Source organism: Petaurus breviceps, unplaced genomic scaffold, assembly GCF_028583685.1.
Source record: "Petaurus breviceps papuanus isolate PSGF00001 unplaced genomic scaffold, PetGlider_PUasm1.0 90644, whole genome shotgun sequence".
In the NCBI taxonomy this organism is placed as follows: Eukaryota; Metazoa; Chordata; class Mammalia; order Diprotodontia; family Petauridae; genus Petaurus; species Petaurus breviceps.
In genome coordinates, this window is record NW_027187298.1 from 9,504,890 (window position 1) to 9,525,183 (window position 20,294).

Here is a 20,294-nt window from a genome sequence, read left to right on the forward strand (position 1 = left end):
TTGCCTGAATATTCCTTACAGTCCCAAATTCTAGCTAAATTGCAAGTTGTTTTAAGAGTATCAGTAACATCTCAAACCAAGCACGCTTACGTTTTCGGTCATCGCCACACGCTACTTCTGCAAGGTACCGGAAGTAGTCTCCCTTCATTTTCAGATAGAAGACCTTGCTCTCTGGATTAGTCGCATTGGCTATTAAAAATTTATCCAACAATTCCTGAAAGAAAAATATCATACCAATACAGCTAGATGTCACTACAAGTTATTGACCTGAATGCAACAATTTATAACAATACATGTTTCTGTGTGCCGTATATTTATTTTTACTTAATAACTAAACAGTGATACTAAGCCCATCACTATATAGCAAATTTTTAGAAGGCAGGGATCAATTTGCTTTTGCTATTATTTTATTCTCCTGGCAATCTTTGTACTAATTTGCCTGTGGCAAACATCTTCTGGTTCCAAAGCCAACATCGTAACATATTACACTATTTCGAAGTTAGAATTATAATTTAGTTCAAAACACCCTGCTGATGGATCCAGAACAGAGGAAAATAGGCAGAAAATAACAGAAAAATAACACTTCCTACATCTTAACAAATTAGGAAGTTGCAAGAGATGCCTGATTTGGGGGTTTGTTTTTTTTTGGGGGGGGGGCAGGGTTGATTAATTAAAAAACACATACAAATACAACTCCAAAGTCTTCAGATAAAGCCTTAAAAAAAAATTAATCATCTTTACAGTCAAAAGCACTTGAAGTTGAGCAATGTTCTAGGCAAAAGAGATAATAAAAATGATGTTATCAGGGCTGGGGTCTGCACAGGATAACCAGACCAAAACTGATGCAAAGTTGCTATTCAAGTGAGTTGTTTTATACTCTTATCATGAATTCAGATGAGAAAAATAAAGCTGAATTAAACTTTGGAGGGACAAAGCTACTCCTCTGGGCTTAAACTAGAAATTAAGATTCTAGTTTTTATCTTGATCCAGGCTGACAAGATTTCTAGGCAGGGTAGGTGTTTCACATGAAAATACAGATGGCATTCAAATTCAAGCACTACTGGCTATTATTGTTTAAGATTATGGCAATTTCATATTTAACTACTACTCTCTGCCCTAATAGTAGAATTTTAAAAAGTGGATCTACACACTTGAAGATTTCTACTCCTCTTCTATCTCTTCAATATTTAGACAAAGAGAGTAGCTAATATACAATCAAGCAGAAACAAAGCTTGTTTAATGAGTTCTAGAAATATGCTATTGTAACTCATCCACCAAGTTGCAAATTCTAGAAATAGTAAAGCTTTATAAAAATAATGTTTCTTCATAAAATTTCAAAGCCCAAATGATTATCAACTTTTAGGAGAAAAACAAAATAAAATAGTTAGCTCCTTGGGACTGTGACAGAATTTGACCTACAGTAGTCATATGTAGTAGGCATTTGTGAAGTACAACTCAGGTTAAGAACACAGTAAAAACTCATTATTCCACTTCCATTAATTTGGAATTCATTTATAAAAGGGCTTATACACATAAAGATATATAGGTAGGAGAGGTTTGTGAAGAGAAAAGGAAGTACTTTAATTACTTAAAAATAGCTCAGACATTCAAGAATTAGAGAAATCACATGCTAATTATAAGTAATCCTTCTTACAACTTCTATGTCATAAAGTTAACACCATAAATTTGTAATAGCTAAAAGAATAAGCTATATAAATGATATTTAAGTCTAATTAAAAAAAGCGGCAACTTAAAAAAGCAGATAGAATACCTTCTTCTGAATCAAAAAGACCTGGGTTCAAATTGTACCTTAGTCTTATTAGCTTTGTGTTTGGGTACATCACTTCACTTTTCTGTGCCTCAGGCAACTCAGATTTACCTACTAAGTCTGCTGTGGTAATACTTTTTGGTCTCAGGATCTCTTTACATATGAGCTTTGCTTATGTGAATTGTCTATTGAAATCTACCATATTAGAAATTTAAAAAACATCTTACTATTATTATGAAAATTGTTTTGATCTCATTCATGCCCTGAAAGAGGTCCTATATAACTTGAGAACAAATTCACTAAATCAAAAACAAGAGTAATTTAAATTGGTAGAGGGAAATTCCATCTCTGAACATCCAATGTGCTAAGGTAGTCAATACAATGAATTTCTTTTATGAGGAAACTGAGGCTAAGTAAGGGGTTAAATGATTCACCAAAAGGTCTGGCAGCAAGCTCACTGAAAAACCAGGACCAGGTTCTAATTGGTAATCTTTAACAAGATAAAATACTTCAAAATGACAAACCTGTAATTATTTAAGAAACTGACATTACTTCTATTCATAATCTGAATTAGTGACACTTTATTATTGCAGTACTAACTGAAAACTATGAAAAATTTACTGTGATACCATCAGTACCTTTGGCACCTATCAAAGGTTTTATAAATCTCAAGTTACCCTGGTTCACTAGAGATACTTTCACCAACATACCAATTAGTGATAAAGCTTTGAGTATTCTCACAATGTAACTTTAGTAATCTGTTTATTTATTTATTTATCACTAAAGCAGAAACTTGTGTTGCCCTTTTAAAACCAGGAATTACAATGCAGAACCTGATAGGCACTAAGCATGCAATTGCTATATTTTGTCCTTCGTTCTCAAAGAGGACCATGCCATCAGGAAGATGACATGACTTGCAGTTGACTTTGAGTGAGGGAGGGCTGTGCAAGGTCACCAGCCTCACTTTTTCCTCCAGAACCATCTGGGTCCAGTGGCCAGATATTCATCAGGACAGCTGGAGAGGGCCCAGGATGCAATGGAAGACCTTGGCCCTTTTAGGCTAAGGTCTTGTGATAATCTGAAGTCAAATGTATTTATTACAAAACCATTTAGCTAAAGAAACCTGTATATTCTGATATTTTCTAGCAAAACAAGTTTTAAACACACCTAAATTAGCTAGCACACATGAAGTAGTAGACCAACATAGCATAACCACCTGAAATTCCTGGCTATAAGGCCAAACTCTGAGCAATGTTTCAATCCAGATGGTAACATAAAAGTATATTCTTTTCATTTAAGTGAAGATTAAAGGTGAGAGCAACCATCAAATATGTAAATCTAAAGGTGGGTTTTGAGATGTATGCCTTAATCTACATTACATCTTGAGAATAATTTAATTAAATACCAGTTCTTACAAGACTCGACAACTATCAAGGTACCATTTTTGTGTAAATAATTAAAAAATCAAAATAAAATTATAAATTGTTTTTTGCATTACTGCCTTAAAAATATTAATAGCTAGCAGGCAATATGTTTAAATACTGCTTAAAATGTATATGGCCTGATCATGAGTTTCTTCATGTGATCTGGAAAAATATACCATTAAAATTATGCCAGATATGATATAAATTAAGCACTCCGGATTCACTATTAGTCAAATTGTTAAATTATCAAAACAAAGAAATTCGGTGTTAAAAGTTAAAAACTTTTAAAGTGTGTTTTTTTCCCTTTTTATCATATAGTTTATACCATTGTCCTTTGTTTCTTCAAAAAAGGATAAAATTTAAATCAATTGGAAGAGAATTATTAGAAATATACATACTTGGGCGGCTAGGTGGCACAGACCGGGCCCTGGAGTTAGGAGGACCTGAGTTCAAATCCAGCCTCAGACACTTAACACAAAAACTAGCCGTGTGACTTTGGGCAAGTTGCTTAACCCCAATTGCCCTCCAAAAAACAAAAACAAAAAACAAAAGAAGAAATATACATACTTAACGCTTAGTTTTTAGAATATTTAAATAAAAGAACTCAATAAAGCATCAGCAGATATATATGCTGAAATAGGAATGTCCCTCTAAAAGTTTCTGCCCAGCTGAAACCTAGATAAAAAGATTAAGCTGAAATTACCAGAAGTTAACTGGGTGGGCACAGTTAGATGACATCAGGGACCATGAAAAGCCAAACCCAGCCACAAGGGGGAAATGGCAGCAACTTCAGAGTTCTCATTTGGTGGTTATCATATAGTAAATATAGCACTAGAACTGTTACCTTATGATGCATGAGTTTGTTTCATTATAAAATTAACAATGTCTGCTGGACAAAAGTAAGGAATAATTTCTACCACTGTATATTATCAACATAGTCTTAGTTACTGGGAAAATAATCTTTCCCATAATCCAAATTAATTTCACAAATTAAATTTTTAATTCCTCTCTCCTATAGTTTACTTTCACTAATCAATGATGACAATTAGCCCAGAGTTAGAGATTAACAATATAATTTTTTCCAGTTTTATATTTCAGAACTTTTCTTTCATATCCTTATTAGCCAACATGAATGACAGCCAGAAGATTTTATTAAGTAGACTTCCCTGGAAAAATGCTCACCACTAAATGCACACGCGCGCACATACACATGTATATTTTTAAACAGCTTTTGATTAGGAATTTTTTTATGGTTTTTTACTTTTAGGGTACCACTGTTAGGAGGAGGGAAGTGGTGACTATGGGGATTAAAAGATGAGAAATAATCTTAGACTGGCATAGAAAAAGGAGATATAATATTTGTAAATGTTGTTTCTCCCCTCCCCCACCAATCATTTTACACTTCTGTGGGATCTGTGCTACTGCTTATTCCTCTGCCTTCTGTAGATTCTAATGATATGTGAAATAGCTACTTCATTAGTAACTACTAGGCCACAAAGTGCCAGATAAAGATTTTCTTTCTAAAAATATTAACTTTCACTACTAGTTTGCATATAGCTGTTACGTACGATTTACAGTGTTGGGCTTTTATAAAGTGACTTGTGCATTACTTCCATCCTGGAGTTTCAGCCAGGTATCATGGTTCTTTGTCAGATGCCACTAGCTCTCTGTGAAGGAAACAACAGGTACAGAATAATTCTTCTGTCTCTCTAAATGCTATCAATAGCAGAGATTTACATATTAGCCCAATTAAAAAAACCACAAAAACAATTATGGGTTCTACTTAATGGCTCATCAATGTGATCAAAGTCTGGTAGCAGAGATCTATAATCTCAGAATTAAGCTTTTAAAAATTATGAAAAACATGTCATATATAAAACGGGCAAGTGCCTCCTTGATTAAGAAAAACCTTCCAGATAAAAAAACTAATTGAAAGTCTGTACAGAGAGTATCTGATTTGGCATTTTTATTTGCCATAAGCCTTTCCTAGACTTAAGTTATAAATCTGGTATGTGGTTCCATGTTCTCCAAATGTCAAATATAGTACATTCTTATAAATTATACAGTAGTTCCTCCTTGAAAACTTCCTTACCTAATACATTTCACTAGTGTTTTAAGGCTCAGATGATTAATGAAGGGTTCCCCAACCTTTTCCTCAAGAGGAATTTCTTTAGGTTACATAAGGTGCTGATTCGGACAGATATGTGAGGAGAAAGGCAAAGGGGGAGAACTTTCCTTCATAAGGCTTCAAAGTCACTGTTAAAACTCTACTAGGAACATTTTACCTTTTCAGAGTTCTTTTAGAAAGGAAATAAAGGCAAATTACATTGATAATACAAGAACTAGGTTAATTTTTTTTTAAATCACAAAATTTCTCAATATACTGAAGTGGTAATACATGTAATGACAAATTTTCAAATTCATAAACATGTACAATGCTAAGACTATATATATGTATAATACACATTTTATTCTAAATCAAGAATTTCCTTTCAAAACAAAGGCAGCAGTGTAATTTTAATAGCTCCCCTAGGACACCTATAATAAATATGATCTTTGCATACCAGAGAGCAACCCCCCCCCAATATTAATTCAATCTAAAGAACTAATTGTTTTTTTTTTACTGACAAATTCCTTACACTAATTTAAGTGTCAAAAGGACACTTTAGCTTCTGAGAAACATCCTGCCAAGTCTTCAATTAAGGCTCAACCATCCAGTTTTTGCTTACAAGCTGTATCTCCTATGTGGCTCCCTGTTCTGAGGGCAAAATCCATTCCCCATTTCATAAAAGTTACATTTAGATTTTTCCCATGGGGATCAGGGAATGGGTTATGGAAGAGACTAGGGAACAGAGTCCAGTATAGTGAAAAGAACATTTAGTTTAAAATAGTTAAGTCCAGATATCAATCCTGCCTTTTGCCACCGTATCCATCAATTTACACAAAGGCAGTGGTGTTTAATAAATACTTATTGGTGAAATAAGGAGAGTCATGGAAACTACATACAAAACAACTATAACAATGTAAAAGAAAGAACAGCTATCACAAAATAATGGAAACTTAAGTGTAGCAAAATTGTAAAGACCAGGCTGGGTCCCAAATGTAAGGACACTTTCCCTTCCTCTTTTGCCTACATGGCAGTGATACATTTATGTGTTGATTTAATTTGCTAAAAAAAACTTTTTCCCTCCCTCTTATAAAAATTATTCTTTGTTATAAGGGATATACCTCTCTAGATAGGGGTCAAAGAGCCAATAAAAATGAAGTTATCTCTTGCAAATACTCATGTCTATGCCATATGAAGAAATATGATTTTAGAAAACCACTTGAATATCAACAGCTTTAGTTCCTGCATGTTAACCTGCAAGGTTAACAATGCAAAAGTTATTTTAGTTATCACAATAAATGCAACATCTTGTATAATGCTCTTTAAAATGAAAACTTACTTTTCATTTTAAATGCTTAATTTGTTTCTGTTGTCAGTGGTACTCAATTTTGAAAAAAAAAGTTCTCTTCCCTTCTATTGAAATATGGAAAAAAAAATCTGTTCTCACTCTTGTATATAGATTTCCATTAAAAATATTCATTGAGGGGGTGGCTAGGTGGCGCAGTGAATAGGGCACCAGCCCTGGAATCAGGAGAACCTGAGTTCAAAGCCAGATTCAGACACAGCGCACACACACACACACAAAACTAGAGGTGTGACCTTGGGCAAGTCACTTAACACCAACTGCCCTCCAAAAACAAAAAAAGCAAAAAAAATATTCATAAGGATACCAAAATTGTTATTCTATTAACCTAAATCTTATTAAGTGAAAGCTTATTTTACAACATACAGAAGGGATATGCTATTTACTGACTGGTAAAATATTTTTAAAAAGCAAATGTCTGCTGTACACTACATTTTGTAAAAACATTAAACTGGGATTGGAGGCTGGTCAGAAGGTCATCTGTTATGAGGAATTGTTTATCTGTTTCAGAGTAATGGTGATTCTAGAGAGTGAACACTGTTTTGATTATATCCTTTCCTACACTAACTCCATGAAGGCAACATTAAGAAGTTCTCAATAGGGGTGGCCAGGTGGCTTCAGCGAGTAAGAGCACCAGCCCCAGTGTCGGGAAGACCTGGAGGATCAAATCCGGGCTCAGATACTTAGAACCACACCCAGAAATAACTGGCTGTGTAACCTTGAGCAAGTTACTTAACCCCAATTGCTTAAAAAAAAAAAAGGTTCTCAATAAAAGATTTTCATTTTTTCAAAGTAGAGTTCTGGAGAACTGAGAAATGAAATTGTCTATATGGAATAAACGTTCTAATTCCTGGTACTCAGCTATGGGCTCATACAAATTCATGGTATTTCATTTGGCACTTAAAGCTTACTTTACTTGAAGTCTCTGGACCATTTTTAGTGGATCATAGAGCTTGTATGGCATAAGGAATTTTCTAAGCTCCAAACCTCTTAGATACAGGTGACGTAGGAGACTAAAACTAGGGAATCCCAGGCTGAATTTCCTGAAAAAATTGTTAAGCAGTCAAGAGGTGGGACCACTCTAGTTAAAGAAGACAAATATTTCTTTCAAGTCAAATATCTTGTGATGCCCTTGGTGGTCCTACTCTCTATTTTCCCTGCAAAATAACTGACAAAAAATTAGAAGATCTGTGGCAGCATACCCAGTTAAACTTTGGGGTAGGAGCATCAAAAACACCCCAGATTATTTATAAAGTCGTCTACCCCCAAACCATAAATCAAAGTTGGAAGCTTAGAGATAATTTAATTTAAACCTCTTATTTTATAACTGGGAAACCTAAGACTCAGAGAGTTTATATGACCTTGAAATTAAAAAGCCAGTTAATGACAAAAGCTAAGAGCAGAACCCAGGTTGACTCCACAGACTAAACCTGTTCTCCACTGCATTACAATGACCCCACCCTTATTCAAGAACCAGTGAAGAGGCAAAACGGTTTAAATGGATTCTAAGCCCAGAAGCCCACCCCCCTTCTCAGTGGGTGATACTAAAGATTATCCTACAACCTAATAATAAAAAAAGGTCCAATTTCAACATCTGAGCCTAATAAATCAACACAGTATTTTGTATATTTAAATTAGGAAGGAATTTAAACTGTTTAGTTAATTAGGCATCCACAGAAGAGAAATACCTGAAAATATAAGTCTTGAGGGGAATGTAATAGGACTGACTTTTTTTGTCATAATTGGATAACTGGTATAATTTATAACAATTTTTTGGGAGAGTTTTAATTTGAGTAAGTTAGAGCTTATTATGATCTGTCATTTTAAGTTATAGAATCATAAAGCTGGGGCAGGAAGGGCCCATGAAAATAATTTGATTAATCAAACTATCTGATTTTATAGATAAGGAAACCCAGGTCCAGCACAATGAAGTAACTTGCCTAAAGTTAGAGTCAATAAGTCAATAACACCTAACAGTTCAACCCAAATCTTTTTACTTCAAAACAAGTGATCTTGCCACTTTGCCATTGTATTTTTGTTCTTAAGAGTCTTCAAGTGATAAACTATTTTCAACATCCATCAGTTTCTTCAATTATTAAAAATACATTAAATATGGGCTTGTCTTTGTTTATCTAAAGATAGATATTGTGTACACTGTGTATATTGTGTTCTCTTGTCAGTTAACAGGAATTTATTATGTGCTTAGGATGTGTTAAGCGCTATGTTAAGTGGTAGAAATATGGTGGAATACAAATAGACAAAAAGCTGTCCCAAATCTGGAGGGGCTCATATTCTAATAGGGGTGACAACAGAGAAATAACTAACTACACTCTACTAGGTAGAGCAGATGGAAAATAATCTCAGAGGGAAAAGCACTTCTCTTAACTCTGCATCACTGTTTTAATACATTTTCAGACATTTTGTCGACTTCTTCCTATTATATTTGTTATTGTCCTTATAGCACAACATTGCATTTACATCTCCCGATTTGTTCAGTCATTCCCCAATCATTAGATACAACTTACTTTAGCCTTTTGCTATAAATGCTATGTTTTTTTTCTTAAAAATAAAAATATTGTTGTCTTTTCTTCTTTTCAACAATTTCCTTGGGTTGTACAGACTCAGTAGTAGGACTGCCAGATCAAAGAATATAAATGATTTTTATAATTTTTGTTGCAAAATTCCAACTTTAAAAGATGTTTTATTGAGGCCTTTTGTAATGACACCATAGCTGTTCTTGCAGGGGCAAAATTTCTCTCCTCCAGATTGAATCCTTCCTTGTAACAAAGGAAAACAATTAAGCAAGAACACCAGTGACCACATTTGATGATGTACACAAAATTATGATCTCATAGATACTTTACCACTCAGGAGTGAAGAGGGAATGAGGTTTCATTATCTGTTTTATGGGACTACCATTGGTTTTTCATATTTTCAGACTTTACCTTCCTTTTCAAATACACTGTTAAGAGTCATTAGGAATGATGTCCTGGTTCTGTTTGTTTCACTCTACCTAAACTGTCTTCAAAAATGGTTAGACCAATTCACAGATCCTCCAACAGTGAATTTAATTAGCATGGCTGCTTCCCTAGTCTTACTAACATTTTCCCATCTTGTAACATCTTTGCCAATATAATAGCCATGAGATGAATACCTCTAAAGTTTTCCAAGTCTGAATTTTGGAAACTTCTTTAGAAGGTCATTAATAGTATTCAGAAGAAATGTAAACTATTTATTATTCACAGAATATATTTAATATATCTACAACACAGCAGTATTAACATGCCATCCCAACCAAAACATAACCGTAACTAATTATATTGAATTGATGCTTAAAAATGCTGTAGTTTTATAAGCCTCTTAGTTTAAGATTAGACAGCAAAAGAAATTTGGGAAAGTTAAAACTTTAAACTTAAGGTGACTCTGGGGAATGAGAACAGAGCACAGAGGGTACAAAACAATCAATAATTAAAGACAGAAGTTGTAAAGGCATTAGTGAATAAAGCGTTGGACTCAGGAAGCCCTGAGCTCAAGACATTTACTGTGACCCTGGGACAAGTCATTTAAACAATCTGTGCCAGTTTACTTATATGTAAAATGGGAATAAAAAGCACCTACCCCTCCCTTGAGGATGAAATATTTCTAAAGCACTTTATAAATGCTAGCTATCATTATTATTATTACTATTGGATAGTGCTGTCTGGATGTGTAATCATGAATATCTGGGTGTTTGAATTCTTCCTTTGAAACTTACTAGCTCTGCAACCCTGAGCAAATCACTTAACTTCTCTCTGCTTCGGTTTGTTCATCTCTAAAATGGGAATAATAAAAGCACCTACACCTAGAAAGGTTCTTATGAGAACAAACGAGATAATATACAGAAATTGTTTTTGCAAACCTTACAAAGCCTTAAATAAAGCCAGCTTGTTATTGTTGTATGACCTTGGGCAAATTACCCTTCCTAGCCTCAATTTCTTCATCCGTATAAGACTTGTTTTGAAGAACTCAAATAAAACTAACCTAAACCATAAGATCTTACTTAAAACTCAGATTATCAGTTAGCTAACCCTGAATGTGGCATCTTAATCACTGGCACTGGCTAACACAGGAATGACAGCTACTTAGAACAAAAGGTCATTCAGTCACATATTTATATTATTAAAAGCTACTCTGATGATTTAAAGGTTTACAAAAAATTTTTCCTTAATACTTAAATTGAAAATGTAGATGAGGTGCATCTAGACGGCACAGTGAATGGAGCACCAGCCCTGGAGTCAGGAGGACCTGAGTTCAAAGCTGGCCTCAGACACTTAACACTGACTAGCCATGTGACCTTGGCAAGTCACTTAACCCCAACTGCCCAGCCTTCTCACCCCACCCCCCGCCAAAAAAAAATAAAATGTAGATGAGAAAACTGGCTCCGAAGAAATCTGCCAAGGATTAGAGTCAGTAAGTAAAACTTGAACACTCCTTTTTACTATTAGGATTCTGTCATGATGTTTGCATTAAAGAAGTACACATGTAAAAAGATCTTAAAAGAGATCAGCTGAACCTATCAAGTTCTGTTAAAAATCATGCTCTTTAGGAAATGGGAAAGTGGGCTGAAAGTGAGAGTTCTGCAGCCAAAGAGACCATAAGCCTACATGGAACAGAGCTCTAAGGATAGGAGGAAAATCCTGGTAGAATAGGAAGTAAAAAAAAAAAGTATTTCCTCATCACAATCACTAATAGAAAAGATTTAAAAATGCCAGAGATGCTAGAAAAAAGTCATAAAAAAACAAAACTATGGAAGATACCTTGACTATGTATAACTTATATATAACTTAGTAACATTTTGAATGGGATCCAGATATCCCAGAAATCTCATTTAAATGAAAAGAGGTCTTAGCAGCAGAGATACCATACAAGTAAATCCATGTATTAATAAAAGCTTATCTATTTTGCTCAAAAGAGCCCTGCCTCAGGAATATTTAATTGGGTATTAAATTAAATTGATATAAAACCCAATTCTTACAAACTTGGTGATCTTACTTCCAAAATCATAAGATCAGAAAAGTCTTGGTACTTATAGGTATATTAATAGTAAGGAACAAGAAGTTTCAATCACTGATAACAAGAAAGAGAACTACAAAAAGCAGATGAAGTAATGAAAAAAGCATAGCACTGAGGGGCTATAGTCAGCAGCTCTAAATTTTTTCTTCTTTTTTTTTTTTTGGCTTTTTGGAGGGCACCTGGGGTTAAGTGACTTGCCCAAGGTCACACAGCTAGTTTTTGTGTTAAGTGTCTGAGGTCACATTTGAACGCAGGTCCTCCTGAATCCAGGGCTGGTGCTCTATTCACTGCGCCACCTAGCTGCCCCCTTGCAGCTCTAAATTTTGATACACCCCATGCTCCTCAGGCATTTCTGTTCCAAAGGGCACAGCAGTAGAAATTATATTAACAGTGATGATCCTACAACATTTTCGACTTATTTTTTTTAAGTATGGTGATGGTCTGATATTTTTGAGATGATACAATTTCCTGTCTATGTAACCCTAGGCAGGTTACTTCCTCTCTCTGGGCCTCAAGTTCCTCAACTGTAAAATGGGACGGCTGGGCAAGATGATCTAGAGTCCTTTTTGACAAGTGTATTTCAATATAATTAGATTTCTTTGTAATCTTATGTATTTTATGCATTAAAAACATCATGAGAAGAGGTCCATAGGGCTTCACCTAGTCATTTAAGTACAAACCAAAAAAGATTAAGAACCCCTGATACAACTGATTGCATGTGAAATTTTGCGATGCAATAATGTAGATGGAGCACAGTTTGTTAATCTAGAGAATGTTTGAATGTGTGCATGAGATCACAGGACAGGCAAATTAGGTTCAGAACACATAGATGGGAGGATCCCAAGTCAGTACTGAAGTACAGAAGAACCCCTTTTTTAGGGAGCTACCACTGAGTGGATTCTTAGCCTTGAGAGAATCATATGGCATAGCTAAATTGGGGGACTTTTAAATATTAGATGAGAAAACTTAAAAGTCACAGTGTGGCAGTGGGCATATTGATCTCTTACTATAACCATTTCTGAATTTGCAGAATGAATTTGTGAGTAAGTATTAGAAAATACATTTTTAGGTGGGTAGAAAAAAGTGGAGTAGATGTCAGAATGAAGTAATCAACTGTCTAGTAGTACTAACATTAGTGGAGAAATATAATTTAGGGATTAGACCAGAGTTGTCTCTGGAAGCAAACCAAAAAGGTTCAGGGAGCAAAAAAGTTAGTAGGCTTATTATAGTGTTTCAATCAGTTAAATTTAGAACAGTAGTGAGAGAAATTCCTGTGCCCAAAGACAAAGCACACTGAGAAAAGCTGGAATTCTCAGGAAGGAAGCTAACCACAATTAGCAAGGTCCATGGCTCGGCTCCTTCATGGACCCCAAAGCCATTAAGGAAATGTTTTACTTCTAGGGAGCATTCTTTGCTTAAGAAGGCAAGAATACCTGTGATACATTTTGTAAAGCTTTTGATAAAAAATGGCTAAAATGAAGCAAATATATATGAAGAAAACTTAACTATTCCAATAATTCTAATAATATCATCACTAAGCAACAGTTCCCTGGAAAACACTACATCCTGGGGCAGGAGCAATTGCTATGGTGTCTGGTTTCTTTGTGTAAAATGGGGTGGCCTCACCTAGGCCATGGTGGGCTCCCTCTATCTCAATTTTTCAACAGAAAACATTTTCTGACAAAGTATTTCACATTTCTTGCCACTTCATCTACAAGTCATATCATAAGATGGCTTCCCACCACAAAGTGTGTACTTGCTGCTGCTGTTGTTGGTTGGGAAGGAGAAAGAAGGGGCAGTCTACAATATTATCCAAGGGGTAGAGCTGCTGTCCCATCTTACACAAAGCTGTTAGGGAATGAATGTGAAGCTCCCATTGATAGTTATGGCACTTGGCCCCTTAACCTGGTTACCAGCTCACAATCCTTTTCTTGGAAGAGCCTCCTCTCTACTTTATAATGAATGAGGTCCTAGAAAACAGGTTCTAGCTCTTATTATATCCATATCATCTCTGCAGCATTTCTGTGAAGATAAGATGGCAGTCAGCATTCAGGAGCCAGAGGACAGCTAAATATAAACATCTATTGGTGTTTCTAATATTATCTTTCAAAATTTATTGGTGCACATCAAAAACAATCTTGAAACTCCAAAATTTTGTCTGCCAGCATTAAAAATAAGTTAGTTCCAAAGAATAAATGTGATGGCCAAATAATGAAGTAGTTTATCATTGATACATTAGCATCCAAAAGCTATTTTAGTCATTCAAGAATTCTGAAATGAGTACCTACTTACTGCAAAGCAAAAGAGAAAGAGTGGCAAGGAAATAAAAATGTTCATTTTCCTTAAAAGGAAAAAAAAAGCTGCACAGGAAGTCACAATCTTGGTTTAGTCATGAGTAATCTTAAATTGGACAGACATCCTGAAGTCATAGTAAGGATGTTATAAGAATTAAAAATAGGTCACATTGCTTTGCTAGCCCTAGTATATGTGGATCAAGTTTTGATCTACCCCCCCAAAACGACAGAATAATCTAGACGTACTTACTGAGCAACTATCACATGCCTGACACTGGAAAAATAGACAAAAATGAAACCATTCTCGACCTCAAGTTGCTTATAGCCTGTTGAGGAAATAATGTGAACACAAGTGAATATATATCTAATGAAGGCAAATACAAAATAATTGTGGGAAGAGAGAATGAGGAAAGCCTTTCAGGAGAAGGTGGCACTTAGGCTAAGGACTCTAAGATGTGAACTGTGGAAAGATAATGGTCCTGTGCCTACATGGAAAGAAATGTCTCCTAAAGTGTGTAACAAGATTACCTTTTTTTAAGTCTAAAAAAGCAATGCAATTATAGAAAAGACCATTAACATCTAATTACCAGGGGGCTGATTTTCCAGATAATTATTTAAGAAAGAATTCCCACTGTATCTGCAACAAAACTACGAGTTTAAGAACCTATATTTGTTTCATCCAGATGACTAAGAATATAAGAAAAACAAAAATACTATTATTATAAAGACTGAATCAAAAACAGCTATAGAGCATTTGAGGACTCACCCAATTTGTTGGTAGTTCTCAGAAAAGAGGTCAATCCTTATGGAAAGACTGGTTAACAGATTCCTCCCCCCCCTTATTTCCTCTAGAGTTCAAACTTCTTTTAGATTAAATTCATGGCCCTATTTCCCTCAATCATTGAGGACATCTATTAAATGGTATTATCAGTGGTATTGACAGTCAAACTAAATATGTGTGTCAGTAGCTGACATAGGTTTTAGTTGGGTGTTTTTGTTTCTTTTATTGGTCTACATATGTGATTGATATAGGGAATCCCTAGCAAGGAAACCAGGCTGTTCTGCAACCTGTAGTCTAAAGAGAGCTCCCTGGGGTGTCAGAGGTGTGTAAGTAACTCGCCAGGGTCACACAGCTAGTATATTTTTCAGAAACTGACTACCAGGATTTCCTCTAGTTCTATTCAACTATGGCAGTCCCAACAGTAGAAGCAATGTGGCCTCACTGACAGAGACTGGTCTCCAGGTCAGCAAGGCACTGGTACAAATTCTACCTCTGATATATTCTGATTGTGAGCCTGGGCAACTCACTTAACCTCTGAGCACTCAAGGAAATTCAGAAGGATCCTAATTTACAAAATGACCAGTGGAAATCACAGGTCTAGTTTAAAAAAAAAAATGTGTGTGTAAATCAAGAGTGGAATATTCACATATAATTAGGGAAGGAATTTATGGGCTGTATTAAGTAACTCCTGAGACTCCTTCCAATTCAGGATTCTATAACCAGGTTCATAAAAATGAGTTTAAAGGATGAAATAAAATCCTTCACTGATGCATCATCATGATGTGGAAGGGGACCATGGCTCACAAAAATGATGCCATTCAAATACAGGTTCTGGCAGGTGCTGCCAAGTTTGAAAAGCTTTGTATACTGGCCCTGGGATAAGCTACATGTTTTCTGTCATAGAATCAGCTTGCCCAAACCCAACAGGTCTTATCAGTAGATTACTGGGAGGGCAATGGAATATTTAGGTCCTTGAAACTTCTGAAGACCTTATACTAAGTTACAAAAGTATTTCAATCTGCATTAGTGAAGGAATGCCTAAACAATGAAATCACAGATCCTTAAGGTATTTATTAACTAAACAGGAATTACTAACTGTGTATAATTGACTAAAAGAATATGCTTTAAAAAGATATCTTCCAAAAGTGGTAGCCCTATAAGACTGAAGAAAAAAAAATTAAAAAATTTTTAAGTTCTGTTATATTTTTCTGTAAAAAGTGTTTCTCTCAAATTGCTCTTCAGTTTATTTCTTTAATCACTGCAAGAGTCTGATACATTAATCCTAAAAGACAAAAAAATAAGCCTAAGCAAACTTAAGTTAATAAGGCTGCTTTATTAAAATATACCAAAGGCACAAATAGTTTCTAGTTTAACTTTAGTTACTACTCATTAGTGGGTGGGAAAGTACTCTCCATTATGCTTAGAGGTTTTTTATGCATGGACATAGTTCTGGTCCATTAACTATAGATCTTCTTGTATCTTCTTACAAGTGCTATACCATCTCACGATTTAACAAACATGTATGTCCATCATGTTCAAAGCACTAGAAAGGAAGCAGAGGTGAGTAAGACAGTCTCTGTACTTAAGGAGTTCACAATCTACCAAAGGAGAAAATCTCTCCTTCCTCTGAACTCACACAGCACCCTGGACTTTTTTGCAATTTCACATTTCATGTTAATTGTGTACATCCTTTAAGTTCTTTATCAAAAACGCCACAACATTTATTGTAACTCAGGTCTTATTAGAAGTGACTCTAATAATACCTAAAAAAGTGTCTTGCAGGGTAATACCAACAATGATCAACAGTACGGTATGCTTATATTTGTAACTTATAGGAGTGAATAGGTGAAGTGGCTTGCTTACGGATAGAAAAGCTAGAGAAGGCCTTCCTAATATGTAACATCACCACCACCTAATTATTAATGATGTTCCTTGCATCAAATCCCTGATGAATGAATCTAGTAGGGGTATAAAACAAAGTTAATACAAAGAAGAATATGAAACATTACAAGGCAGATTATCAGGAATTATGTGGTTGGATACAGGTGTTAGGAGAAAAAAATGGACAAGTTTTTGTAACTAAGTTGTCATTTGATCCAAACCTTAAAGGGCAAGCAGGATTTCATAGGTAGAGACTGGGGAAGGGCAAGGAATTCCAAATAGTCTGGTTTGGCTAAAGCAACAGAGTACATGTAGGGAAGTATAGAGAGGTGAAATTCTTGGTTTGTAACAGACCAGGAAAGAATACTACTCTATGGACAAATATTCAATTGGTCACATACACTTAAAAAACTTAATAGGTGCTGAAATATTACATAATATTCTTAAACCTGTGGTTTAAATAAGACGCTTAAGATCTACTGATAGAGCAGGAGGAAGCAGCTCTGATAACTGAAATAAAGTTTTTCTTTCAGGTAAGTCCTTACACACATTTTGATAAGCTACCTACTTCCCAGAAAAATGAATAAGGCAATGGATGTCTTTAAGTATTTATTTGTATTAAGAATATTCATTCCACTTCTTTCAACTTTTAGTCAGAGAAATTCAGGTACTGTAAAAAGTAAAGGCCTTATTTACTCTTTACTACCATGTCAAACTTTCAAAAGACCACCATTTTTTATAATGCAGAAACTGGATTAGATTGTGATAGTTAAGTCAACATCAAGAATTAAGTCTTAATCAGAGAATCAAAAATGAAAGCATTCTACCAGATGCAAAATAAAATGGCTTATTGCAATCAATTTCCTTTCAGAGATACATCATTGATAAATTATTATGGCACCACCACTACTGAACATCTTTATCATCTACCTTTCACACCAGTTCCCTCACTTTGAATCTGTTCTGTGTACACAGGGCAGTGAAGCTCTAAAAATATTTTGCTTTGGCCTCAAATAGCCACACCGCCATTCCAATGGTCAACAGTTATTAAAAAATTAGACACTGCTAACTGTGTTCACCTCCTTACCCCTCCCCCCAAATGTCAGACCATACTCTAGAAGACATTTTTATAAAACTACTAAAAGCCCTATTTTTCTCTTTCTAATCCTTCGAGACTTTTATATTTGTTCTATAATCCATTTAAAAATTGTCCCTGTGAAGGTCTATCTCCAGAACTCTTCTAACAACCACTAAAGTAAATTTTCTTGGCATTATTGACAGGTCCATATTAAAGTTATTTATTAATCATGACTAAGCACCAAGCAACCTGACTTCAAATAGTCAAGAGATGCAGGTTAGAGATAATTAGCAGAACTTTTCCAACACTAGCCAGCCAAAATTAAGAGAGACGCTACATAAGAAAGTATCTGGAAAGTTTGTTCCCACAGAAGAATGTGGAAGTAGTACTATGCTAATAGTTCAGTACATCTGGTAAACTAGTTATAATTGGCAGTGACTAGGACAGGAGGCTGTGATATACAGTGGAAAGAACACTGGATTCATGGTCAGGCAACATGGGACCAAACCCGAGTTTTGTTAACTGTGTGACCTTGGACAAATCACTTAACCTTGCTGGTCCTCAGTTTCCCTTTCTATAAAGCAGAGGCTTGACCAGGTAACTTCTAGAAATTTCTTCTAGCTCTATCTATATCTACAAACTTAGGAGTTTTCACAGGCCACCAACTGTGGTGAGTAACATATTTCAAGTTCTTTAAGGATCTGTGACTTCATCATTGTGGGCATTTTCTTCATTGATGCAGGCCCAAGCACATACATGCCCAAGCAGATAATCTTCATAAGCTGCTTTGGGCAAAATAAAAAACATACAAACAAAAAACTCCTCCACCTACAAATCTACTTGAGAATAGTAGAAATAGAAAGTGAATCAGGTCACCATTTCTAGGTAAGGGATTGAGGTGGAATAGTTTTCCAGATTAAAGAAATTAGACTCTTATTTAAAAGTATGCTAAAACTTTAGAATAGAATAAAATATTTAATACTACATCAAACTACACAAAATCCTCAATGACATGGTTCTATTGTTTACAGTATTATTTCCCTATTTTTAGGTGCTAATTGAGATCTATAGAAAAGCTAATGGAAGGTTATTTGGAAAGCTATCGAGAAAAACAGAAACCATCTATTGCTGTTGAAGTGAAAATCAACTAACAAGTAAAATCCTAGAAATTATATATTAACCAATATAAGCACCCTTCCCCCAAGAAAATATAAGCTTCTTGAGGGTAAGGGCTATTGTTTTTGTACTACTCTTAGTACAATTACCTTGAACATAGTGGTCAATTAAGAAATATTTCTGGATCGAACCACATATCCTGAATAAATCCAACTATAGGAAAGGTCCAAAAGTGACTAAGGGAACATGGAAATCTACTTATGTGGAAAAAACCTAGAAATGAATATAACTAAACTGAGAGAGGTATGTCATCTGTAAACATAACCAGAAAAAAAAAAGCCCCTTACACCAGGTGTCAAATTCTGGGGGGCCCAGATACAAATATAATTGGAAAATGTTTAACAAAATAAAAATACAATACAACATAGACTATGTTGATTTGTGGTATTCTAAGTTAATCATCCTACGAGGATTTATTCCTGTTTGAGTTTAACACTACTATCTTGCACAATAATTTGGCCATCAAAAGATCATACACATATACTTTTCATCCATATTATCAATTAAAGTGATGATTCTACTTCACTGTATTTAAGATTTAGGTGTAGGAAGGAAACTGGGAAAATCCTATACAAAATAAGAAAACAAAAATATTTTTTTCCTTACCAGTTCTCTGAAAAAATAGGGACTAAGGGGGACTCTCATTCACCCATCCCCTTTGATTAACCTTTTCCCCTCCCTAGCCATATCATATCATCATAATCTCCCTACCCTATACTCCTAGATTAATAAGAAACAAAAGGAAATATCTTCTTTAATATGGAAAAGCATCTGGACAGGAAGGAAACTGCTTTGTGCTTACCCATTACCATAGTAACTTGTTAGGAAAGTAGCAATGTGTGCCACAAGACAGGAATCTCTAGAGCATGTGACTATTGACAGAAGGGACCTAACACAATGGATCCACACTGACATCACTGGAAGAGAATGAGTGCTATAAGATGTAGACTTTTGTCTATGCCTTCAATTAGGTGGTGATTCTTCAGTTCTTGGTACCATCAAGTTTTCATATAATGACTTAAAGCTTAGACAATCATTAGTTTCACTACATTTTCTCCATAGTATTTACAGCAGTTCAAGGCATCTATTGCAGCAGTATAAAATGTGTACCCTCTCAAAAGATACCTCCATACCAACTGGTGTTTTAATTCACAGCCATTTACAAATCTGATGAATGTTACAACATAGATTTCAAAAGATATTGACAGATCCATGACATTCAGCAGTGGTACTCTCTTAACAGTAAAGATCAGGATGGCCTTATAGTGATTCAAAATAAGCAAACAAAAAAAAAAGCACACACCAGCACCACCACCAGAATGAATTAATAAAAAGTCACAGGCACTATGACAGACACTGTACCAAATGCT

The 20,294-nt window shown here is 35.0% G+C and overlaps 1 protein-coding gene across 1 annotated transcript in view; it reads right to left on the minus strand.

Moving 5' to 3' along the window:
* The window catches only part of YWHAQ (tyrosine 3-monooxygenase/tryptophan 5-monooxygenase activation protein theta), a 34,786-nt gene that overhangs the window by 6,046 nt on the left and 8,446 nt on the right, over window positions 1-20,294 (minus strand). Inside the window, exon 2 of the mRNA XM_069064818.1 lies at window positions 91-214. Within this exon, the coding sequence (XP_068920919.1) occupies window positions 91-214 (124 nt within the window). The remainder of the gene's footprint in view (window positions 1-90; window positions 215-20,294) is intronic.